The 11339-nt window shown below is 45.5% G+C and overlaps 1 protein-coding gene across 1 annotated transcript in view; it reads right to left on the bottom strand.

Annotated features, from left to right (window-relative positions):
- Positions 1–10871, bottom strand: part of CDC37L1 (cell division cycle 37 like 1, HSP90 cochaperone) — a 17482-nt gene extending 6611 nt beyond the window's left edge. The window contains exons 1-6 of the mRNA XM_083420567.1: positions 10697–10871; positions 5648–5926; positions 3877–3967; positions 3424–3539; positions 1455–1577; positions 537–701 (exon numbers count right to left, since the gene is read on the bottom strand). Of these exons, the coding sequence (XP_083276693.1) occupies positions 537–701; positions 1455–1577; positions 3424–3539; positions 3877–3967; positions 5648–5926; positions 10697–10774 (852 nt within the window). The 5' untranslated portion in view covers positions 10775–10871. The remainder of the gene's footprint in view (positions 1–536; positions 702–1454; positions 1578–3423; positions 3540–3876; positions 3968–5647; positions 5927–10696) is intronic.
- Between the last annotated feature and the right edge of the window lie 468 nt (positions 10872–11339).

Genomic DNA, 11339 nt, shown 5'->3' on the forward strand with positions numbered 1-11339 from the left:
GCTCAGTGGTTTAGACCGCAGCGCCACCTGCGTCCGTATTAACCACAGACCAAAGCAGGAAAACTGAGTAGACAGGTTTTAAACAGCTGCATTGGGATTGATGGGTCTGGTTTCACATGGCTCATCCTACGGCCACAATACCCAGAACAGACAGGTGGAAAACGAACCTTATTCTACGTTCCCATGCAATGAATGTGCAACACTGCTGGCCTGTGATTTGGGGACTAAACTTAATTCAGTACAGCTCTGGGATGGTGCTATTTGAGTGCGAACGGCTGGAAGCAGTACTGTACAGTCCAGTTATACACACTGGATACGAAAGTCTCTTCGCTTGAATAAGTGCTAGTTTTGCCATTTTCAGCCCACAGGAAAAAAAATCTAATATTTTAGGTATATTACCCCCCTCTCCTCTCCCCCAAACCATTTTAAGGTAGGAAGAGGAAACAAACATTTTTCTAGCAAGGCGCTCAAAGGAAAGGATGACAAAAGTATCTTAGGCCAGCTACCGATTCACTATAAAAAAAGTTAAGACTTACCTGTGGAAAGGATGCAAGCCCTCCTATACAATTGAAATCAGGATAAAATGAAGGATTCTGAGCAGGATTAGCTTGAAAGTTCTGAGACTGTGAACAAAACCTCACTCTCGATTTGAATGCTTCAAGTTCATTTTTAAAAGCCTCCAAATAGCCTTCTTCTCCCGTCTGTCAAACAAACAACAAGCAATTAAATAGTTTTTTTCACCCTGTGCTGGGAAAAAAAAATGCAACATACAGTGACATCTGCCTGCTTGCCCAAAGGGACTTCCAGTTTGTCCCTCTCCCCCACAGCCCCCTGCATGCCTCCCAAATCTGCCCCCCAACCCTTAAAAGCAGATTTTGAGGGAGAATGTATGGAAGAGGAGGGGAAGGGGAAATCCCTTTGTAGGAGCAGGTGCTTGCTCATCCCCTAGGCTGGATCTGTGGCCAGGAAAGTTATAAATAAGCTTAATTATCAGACCAGAATAGGCATTTTAGCATCTAAAACGAACCTTCTGCTAGGGATCGAATGGATTCCTCAAAACCATTCAGCATGCTCCACCCTAAATAGAAAGCCCAACTTACCCAAAGACAATCAACCACACCAAACCTCTCTCACCACCAAGGAAATACAAGAAGTGAAGAGTAAGAGAACCCATACAACCCCGCTAAGTAGAATAATAGAAGCATAACCACCCGACCCCACCCCACCTGCCACTCTCTTCTCCCCTTCTCCTTCTTCCTAATTATTTAAACCAATCCATAAACCAAGGACTCAGACACTGACCACTAATATTTTGCAGATATTTCCCCACATTTATTATGCTATTTTTGTGATATACGTATGACATGAGAAAACTTGCTATGCTTATTTGTATAACATTATTCTAGTTTATAAAACACAATTAAAAACACACACACAAAGAAAGCCCAACTTACTTTAGCTCTTTGGAAAAATAGGCGGAAACATCCTCGTGGATCCACGTTACAGCTTTTGGCCATTTCTATAATAAACTGCATTACCACTGCTTGGTGAGCTACTTGTTCCATCAGAGCGCCTTTCTGAAAATAAGGCGAAATCAATACGTAAGGAACCAACAACATATCCCCTTCATGGTTGTGTGTGTGTGTGTGTAGCTATACACGGCTAGCTGTAATTAAGCTTATGTTATAGCTAGGGCTGGGCGATATCTGGTTTTCAACAGCATTAATGTATCACCAGCTGAACATCGCAATATACTGATACAGTACATTGTCTGAAATAAGGATGGAGCCATGTAAAGGCACTGGCTGGCTTCACGGGTTTTCCTGCATCGTGATTGTTGCCAGCGCCTGCTCTTGTGATTTGCTGCCTCTTGTCGGAGGCAGGGAAGAACTGAGCTGGCAAAATCAACAGAGGCTGCAGGAATCAAGAGAAGCCTTGGCTGGCTTTGCAATTTCCCCCACATTGTGATTTTTACAAAGTGCGCGCGCGCGCGCACACACACACAGACACACGCATCATGATTTGCAATATATTCCCAGGTCAAAAATTATGAAACCAAATCATGATATGGACGTCCAACCAGTTTTGGACAATATATAGCTATATCTCCCAGCCCTAGTTATGGCTTATTGTTGCAAAGCTGAGTCTCACGCATCGCACAACAAGCCTTTTGAGAGTCAGTTCTCAGAGATAGGGAGATTTCCAAGGGTCCGTGGGGAGGAATGCAAGGTACCTACAGATTTTTATCTCTTTGCAATTCATACTTTTACATATAGATAAAAATAAACTGTATCTGAAGCCATTAGCTCACAGCAGGTGTACAGGAAGACCTGCTATTAAAAACACACAGGGCAGGGATGGGGAACTTGGGGCTCTTCAGCCTAATTCTCACCAGCCCCAGCCGGCATGGCCGATGGTCAGAGATGGCCATGAACTTCTAGAAAGCTGGTTTCCCCACCCCTGACGTGGGGTAAAGCAAAAACTTAATAGGCCCATAGGTAGATCAAACTTTTATCAAGTTGCAAAGTCTTAGGTTTGTAGACAGAAATGATTTGCTGTCCCATAATAGTTTGGTTGGTATTGTCTGAAGCCAAGCAAGTTTGGCATCTTAAATTGCTGGAATAGATTACTGAAGAACCATATGGAAGCCATTCAAATCACACTCTTCCAAAGAGCTCAGGGTGTGACAAACAAAGCAAATGAGACAAAAAGAACCAAATTTGCAAGTTAACAAAGACATTTTAAAGTAAAGGTGTGTCTATAGCACTGAGCTGAGTGAGAAAGCTAAACAAGCAGCTGCCTATTGGGGCTTTGTAGCACCAGGAACACTCTCCTCTCCAAGTGCCCCCATGGCTGGCATTAATTTTAAAAGTACGATCTAACATAACTGAATGGGAGGTGAATCATCACCTTTTAAGAGCAGCAGCAAAGCAAAGGGTGGGTCAATGCCGTGAGGAGCTGCAGCTATCATGGTGCAATTTCAAAATGAAAAACTTCCTTGGCAGATGCTTGCTTGAGAAAGCCAGTTCACAGCTTGCAGGAGGAAATAAAAAACCTAGCTGTGAGTTCAGGGCAAAAGACCTCCTTTAAAAAATGTACTTATTGTTTGTGAAATCTCAACACGTAGTTTATCTGAGACTATATCTTTCCCTCCACAGATTAATGAAAGAGAAGATATGTTTATTAGTGCAGGGATTGCGAGGTCATATTACACCTTCATTTTACCCTCTGCTGATTTCTTGATGGTTCAGTCTAGCAGATAAGATGACATTAACATGCAGTGATAGGCTACCGGTCCTCACCAGAGCATTCTAGGTTTCAGAACAGTCTTGATGTCTAGAACCAGATGGAAGGATAAAACCGGAAACCGATCTATTTGTACACCTTTCTCCATTTCAAAGTAGAATGGCATGTAAATTATACCTGTTCAGCTTCTAGATGGAAGCACCATAAAAGGAGGTATTGAGCTGTTTCTTCGCAGACAAGGTATGGGTGCTCAGAGAGAAATCTCTGACTGTCAAGCCATCTGCTCAACATGCCTGGAAAAACAATGAGATGCAACCAAAATAGTTCTTTTTCAAATTAAAAAATGGTCTTATGTGACATGAGCTCAAAGTTGTCTATAAAATCACCATAAAAGTTAGCCATGTTGTGCTCCCCCCCCCCAAACTATAGAATTTAACAGTGGTCTGATTCCCATAGGGTTCAGCTCAGTCACCTAAGGATGGCACTACTACCATATAAAATGCAAGCCCAAGAATCCTAAGGACTTAAAGCAAATTGCTTCACTTTCTAAAATGTGAATATACAGTGCTGGTGTGATGTTACAGCTCATGATAAACAGAGGCTAAGAAAAATAACCAAATATAAGCTTACCAAAATGCCTAATCTTCTGCTCGTGTTTTTGCATGAATGATTTTGTTGCATCATCTTCCGTTTCTTTCCTTTTCATTTGATTAATAAAACTCTGGCAAACAGAATTTCAGTGTTGGTTAATTATCTACCCCATCACAATACTTAGCAAGAAATTATTACAACGCTGCAATTGTTCAGGAGTCACTTATCAGTGGAAGATGTCAAGAGTATCTGTTGCAGAAGACAGATCATTACAGATCACAAACAGGTATGGTTTGCATGGCATGTTAAGGCAACCATCGGCTCCTCCACAATCCTCTTTGCTGCTAGCACCACATCAAGCTAAGTCAAGATTTGGCTTACCGTGTTATATGAACAAGGACTTGTGGTTAAGCGTGAGCTATAGGTAAAGGTACCCCTGCCCGTACGGGCAGGTCTTGACAGACTCTAAGGTTGTGCACCCATCTCACTCAAGAGGCCGGGGGCCAGCGCTGTCCGGAGACACTTCCGGGTCACGTGGCCAGCGTGACATCGCTGCTCTGGTGAGCCAGAGTCGCACACGGAAACGCCGTTTACCTTCCCGCTAGTAAGCGGTCCCTATTTATCTACTTCCACCCGGGAGTGCTTTCGAACTGCTAGGTTGGCAGGCGCTGGGACCGAACAACGGGAGCGCACCCCACCGCGGGGATTCGAACCGCCGACCTTTCGATCGGCAAGCCCTAGGCGCTGAGGCTTTTACCCACAGCGCCACCCGCGTGGGCTATAGCGTGAGCTATAGCAAAGAATAAATCTGGGTTACAGGTCCTGATTCAGACAACACATTTAGCTTAGCTCAGCCACAAGAAGACTTAATTTGCGTGTTGTGTGAATGCAGCCTTTAGCAGCTGATCAGCAGTTTCCCAAATAACTCAGTTCAAAGAAGAAACTATTTTGGAGGGCAGGTTGTGAGGAAAATCAGACGCTTTGCAAATTTCTCCTAGTTCAGGTTGTGCACAATGTCTTTACAGCTTTTATTTCATAAGAGCTTGAATTTTAAAGACCTGGCACATGTGCTATTTAAAATTCCAGAGTGGCTTTCTCATTAACTCTTTGGTCTGAATTTGAATCATCCATTCGCCAGTTCAACCGTGCAAACCTAACCATGCCTACTCAGGAGTCCACTCTCAGGTGGGTGGAGTCTGTATTAAGTCTGCCTACGAAAAGTCAATGGGAACAAGGCAAGTTAACACACAGTAGTCTAAGCTTAGTTGACTTGTGAAACATACCCTGCTTCTCTGATACGAAATACATTGTTTGAAATCTGAATACCCACAGCAGCACTCTTCGAGATGATTTCTGGGATGCAGCAGAACAAGAACTTTTAGCAGCTCACTCCTATACTGAGTTAGATGTGCCTAAACCAACTGAAATTAATACAGTCATACCTCGGGTTACGAATGCTGCGGGTTGTGTGTTTTCGGGTTGCAGACTGTGCCGAACCTGGAAATACCGGAACAGGTTACTTCTGGGTTTTGGCGCTCGTGCAGAAGCGCAAATTGACATCACGCGCATGTGCAGAATCGCGTCACGCGTTGGTGCAGATGCGGTGCTGCTGGTTGCGAACGTGCCTCCCACACGGATCACGTTCGCAACCCGAGGTATGACTGTACTGGCAGAACTGTGGGCAGTGGACAGCATTGAGATACAGTACAGTAGTAACATGTGTTACCTAACTGCTTTAAAAGTGCACTGCAGCTTCTATGCATCTTTTGTGGCTATGTCTTGGTTTTAGGCAATCTGAATTGTTCCATACCTTATTAAATACCTCTTTACTAACAACATCTGTATTCCACAGCTCCTGTCTTTCCTTTTGCCTTAACACCTCCTCCTTCCGCCGCCATTCTTCCTCCCTCCATTTCAACTCTGCAGCTTCAGTCTGTGCTTTGGCATTTTCCTGGTCCATGGACTCGGAGTTGTGCAACGCTAAACTGCCAAGTTTCTGCTGGGCTTCTGCTAAATTCCATTTGCACTCCACAGAACTCTTTACAAATTCCTTTTGCTGCTGACAAGCCAATTCAATCCCGTCATAAATCTGCGTTAAGAAAAAAACACCTTTTGATTATTTGGGAGCGAAACAGACAGAATTTACACAGTCTGTAGAGTGTAGACGAATGAAGAATATTTTTCAAATGCATGCTTGCCCAAGGGACTGTATACAAAACAGATACATAAAAGGAGTGCTTTGTATCTAAGCAAAGACCTAGAAAAATGTGCAACCTTGTGTCCTCATTCCCCACATATAAACACACAGGGTGGAATGTAACACTGGGTAAGTGGACTTCTGTTCAGTCAAGGATATTTCTCCTCCCAGACACAACCCTCAAAATCTGGAGGAGGAGAAAATAATAATAATATTGAACACACTTAAGTCTTTTCTACTTGTGCAGGGACAAAATTGGATACAACCATCACAACTCACAGCAGGTCTCCATTGCAATTGTGCTTCTCAGGGGTTTAAAGCTACAACAAATGTATTTAATTACAAGGCTTTATGTTGTCTTTTCTTGCCTCTACGGTTTTATATTTTGATACATTTATCTTTAATTGTGAGGCAATCCAAGAGCCCTCAGAGCTGGTCAGTTCAGGAAATATGCCAGAAATAAAAATAAGAGGCAGCATGAGGCCGATACAGTGGTACCTTGGGTTACAGACGCTTCAGGTTACAGACTCCGCTAACCCAGAAATATTAGCTTGGGTTAAGAACTTTGCTTCAGGATGAGAACATAAATTGTGCGGGGGCAGCGGGAGGCCCCATTAGCTAAAGTGGTGCTTCAGGTTAAGAACGGACCTCTGGAATGAATTAAGTACTTAACCCGACGTTCCACTGTATTTGCTTTGACCCATTAAAAAGTTCTGGCAAAGCTGATCAGATTAACCTGCTCCACAAACGCAGGTCTATCCTCATTCCAGGGGTGAGATGGCATTTACATTATTCCAAAATAAATATCACTCATTGGGTCTGGGGTCACTATCATTAATAGCATTGAAATCTTAACATAAAAATACACTAAAAATAGCAAGAAGACAGTTAAAGGATGCTATTAACAACTTTTTGAATAAACCCTCGAAAGTTACTAAGCTTTTAAAAAGATAGCAGACTATACTTCTCTGCTGACTACAGAGAAGAAGAACTCATCCCCTCCATAGCTATCAGATGCAGATGATACCCAGCTCTACCTCTCTTTCAATTCAGAACCAGTGAAGGCGGTGAAAGTTCTGTGTGAGTGTCTGGAGGTGGTTGGAGGATGGATGGCGGCTAATGGATTGAGGTTGAATCCTGACAAGACAGAAGTACTGTTCTTGGGGGACAGGGGGTGGGCTGATGTGGAGGACTCCCTGATCTTGAATGGGGTAACTGTGCCCCTGCAGGACCAGGTGCGCAGCCTGGGAGTCATTTTCAACTCACAGCTGTCCATGGAGGTGCAGGTCAATTCTGTATCCAGGGCAGCTGTCTACTAGCTACACCTGGTAGGCAGGCTGAGACCCTACCTGCCCACAGACTGTGTCACCAGAGTGGTGCATGCTCTAGTTATCTCCTGCTTGGACTACTGCAATGCGCTCTACTTGGGGCTACTGGAAACTACAACTAATCCAGAATGCGGCAGCTAGACTGGTGACTGGGGGTGGCCGCCAAGACCACATAACACCAGTCTTCAAAGACCTACATTGGCTCCCAGTACGTTTCCAAGCACAATTCAAAGTGTTGGTGTTGACCTTTAATGTCCTAAACGGCATCGGCCCAGTATACCTGAAGGAGCGTCTCCACCCACATCATTCTGCCCGGACGCTGAGCTCCAGCGCTGAGGGCCTTCTGGCATTCCCTCATTGCGAGAAGCAAAGCTACAGGGAACCAGGCAGAGGGCCTTCTCGGTAGTAGCGCCCGCCCTGTGGAACACCCTCCCACCAGATGTCAAAGAGATAAACAACTACCTGACAGTCAGAAGACACCTGAAGGCAGCCCTGTTCAGGGAAGTTTTTAATGTGTGACATTTTAGTGTATTTTTGGTCTTTTTTGGAAGCCGCCCAGAGTGGCTGGGGAACCCCAGACAGATGGGTGTGGTACAAATAATAAATTATTATTATTACTACTACCTCTTAACACACTAGTAAACAAATGCTTTCTTTCAAAGCAGACTGGTGGGTAGAGGCTTGGAGTGATCAATCTCTCCACTCTGACAGCCTGTTGCATTTCCATGCCAATACTAAGCTGCCTAACAGGCTTAGGAGACAAGGGATTGCATAAAGGTGAGTGGAATAGGATGAGAATGAAGTGGTGTAGGAGTAACAGGTCATTCCACCCTACCTCTGTTAGCCTGGTTTCCTTTGGTTTCCCTGCCAGAAGAAAAGGTTTCATCCTTCACAACTGGCTGTACTAAAAGGTAAGTAATTCATATTAAGTACTCCCAATTGCCCTATGAAACAAACAGTACCATCCAGCAGAGTCCACTGAGTTCAATGGGGTTCCTCCCAGGTAAGTGTGAAATCCTAGTCATGCTTACTTAGGAATGCATTCAAAAGAACACACGGGGGTTTATTTCTAAGCAAACGTGTATGAAGCAGCTGCATGGCTTCGGCCCTTAGTGGTTACTTGATGTAGGTCTCAATGAATACAGCAGGTGGGCCAATTGGCCCAGAGATGGAAAGAAGATAAAGTTCCTACCAGAGAAGAATGGCAGATGAAGTTGATGTACCATGCTGAAATGGCTAAAATGACTGGAAGAATCAGAAAGACTGACATTTTAATAAGGAATGGGGGAAAATTATAACTTATCTTAAAGACCACTGTAAACAGTTAAAATCTTGGGTTGGCAAACTTTTTCATCAGGGGGCCGGTCCACTGTCCCTTAGACCTTGTGGGGGGCCAGACTACATTTTGAAAATAAATATGAACTTCCTATGCTCCACAAATAAACCAGAGATGCATTTTAAATAAAATCACACATTCTACTCATGTAAAAACACCAGGCAGGCCCCACAAATAACCCAGAGATGCATTTTAAATAAAAGGACACATTCTACTCATGTAAAAACACGCTGATTCCTGGACCGTCTGCAGGCTGGATTTAGAACCAGATCCCATTTTGCCACCTCTGTTCTGGCAAAATAAAGGAGGGCATTTTTTCGCCCATCTGGCGCTGAAGCAACTTCAAAGCAACCCATTACAATCTATTACAGCCTAACAGGATGCAATTTCTCTCTCTCTCCCCCCCTCTCTTATGCACACAACCATGGATTTGTAACTCTGCCTGTGCTTGGCAGCCCAGAGCTTAAAATACACAACCTTTCACACCCGTGCATTGGGAGAGGATCCCGAACTTAGCACAGAAAGAGAGAGGAGACCTGAAACACAGGACAAAACTCTCCAGGACGTGGCACTTTCAGAATGAAATGCGGCACAATAATAATAAGAAGAATCCTGTAGATAAATTTATTATTACGGTCGGAGACCAGCTTATAAAACACACTTGGGGGTACAATCCCACAAGGAAAGCAAACATTTAAAACAATGTACAACAATAAATGTAAAATTTATAAATGCGATAAGCGCATAGACACTTAAAACTTTAAGATAAGCTACCACCGAGAGATGATCCAGAGTCACCCATGGAACCGAGTTTGGGGATTTTCTTAACGAACTAGTTTGGGTTGGGGGATGGTCTCCGCCTACAGATCTGTACACAGAATATGGCGATCAAATGGGTCGTCTTATGATCTTTGCCTAACAGGCAAAGGTCACATTTTTGCTTTTCCCGGAGTTCAGTGAGCCTCACCAGCAGGGGATCCATGGTCTCACTATGTGCCTCTTCATAGAAGGGATATCTAAAGAACAAGTGCTCTGGGCTTCCTATCTCCCCCAATGAGCAGGAGCAAAGTCTCTGAGAATATGGGACTTTTTAAAAGGATCCTTCCAGGACCGGAGAGGGCAGAGCCGAGCTTCTAATCATAGCTGTCAACGTTTCCCTTTTTTAAAGAGAAATTTCCTTATTCTGAATAGGATTCCTCACAAGAAAAGGGAAATGTTGACAGCTATGCTTCTAATTAAAAAGCAGAGACATCACCTTGCCAACAAAGGTCCGTAGAGTTAACGCCATGGTTTTCCCAGTAGTGATGTATGGAAGTGAGAGCTGGACCATAAAGAAGGCTGATCGCCGAAGAACTAATGCTTTTGAATTATGGTGCTGGAGAAGACTCTTGAGAGTCCCATGGACTGCAAGAAGATCAAACCTATCCATTCTTAAGGAAATCAGCCCTGAGTGCTCACTGGAAGAACAGATCATGAAGCTGAGGCTCCAATACTTTGGCCACCTCATGAGAAGAGAAGACTCCCTGGAAAAAACCCTGATGTTGGGAAAGATGGAGGGCACAAGGAGAAGGGGACGACAGCGGACGAGATGGTTGGACAGTGATCTTGAAGCTACCAGCATGAGTTTGACCAAACTGCGGGAGGCAGTGGAAGACAGGAGTGCCTGGCATGCTCTGGTCCATGGGGTCACGAAGAGTCGGACACGATTAACAACAGCATGCTTCTAATAACCCTGTATTATCCAGGACAGGGGGCAACCCTCAGACTCCAGGGGGCCCCAGGGAGACGGCCAAAGTGACGAAGTCGGGGGGGGGGGAGATAAGGAGAGATCAGCAGCCAGGCCAGGCCCGCCAAGGCGCCTCGAGCGACGCCACCGACCAAGGGAGGGGAAGGAACCGGACCCCCCGCTGCCCCCTTCCTGCGAGCGCCCCTCTCGGAGAAGGGGAGCAAGTCCTTCCGAGGAGCCTCTCGGCGTCTCTCCCGGAGGAGCGGCTGTACCTGAGTGCCTGGCCGGGGGAGCAGGTCTTCCTGCTGCCCCGCGCGCAGGTCCCGGGAGCGCGGCAGCCACAGAGCCATCCCTGCCCCGTCTCCGCCTGGACTTCCGGCTTCTACTACAAGGTCCCGCCGGAAGTTCCTGCGGGAGGCACTTCCGGCAACAACGCCGCGTCGCCGGCTTATGAGCTCACCGCGCCGCGGCCTCGTCCCGCCCCCTCTCCACGGCCGCGTCACGTGAAGGGGACAAAGCTGTCCGGGCGGTTCCTAGGAGACAGGGAGGGAAGCCTCGCGCTTGCGCGGTGGGCTGAGCCGGAGGCGCCGGCTCTTCTGGGCAGCTCAGGCAGCGTCTGCCGTTGCTATTACGTATTACTATTATTATTATTATTGCAATTGCATAGGTTCATAGAGTGAGCAGGGTCCACGAGAGTCATCTAGTCTAACCCCTCGCAATGCAGGAATTTTTCACCCAGCGTGGGACTCGAACCCACAACTCTGAGATGAAGTGTCTCATGCTTCCACTGACAGAGCTATTCAGCAGCCCATTAATAACTTATTATTATTATCACCAGTGCTTTTTCTGGGGGGACATAGGGGCACGCATACCCCTAAACATTTTGTGAATCTTTGCACTTTTGTCCATTTACTT

This window comes from Podarcis tiliguerta, assembly GCF_965153285.1.
Source record: "Podarcis tiliguerta genome assembly, chromosome: 17".
NCBI classification, from domain to species: domain Eukaryota; kingdom Metazoa; phylum Chordata; class Lepidosauria; order Squamata; family Lacertidae; genus Podarcis; species Podarcis tiliguerta.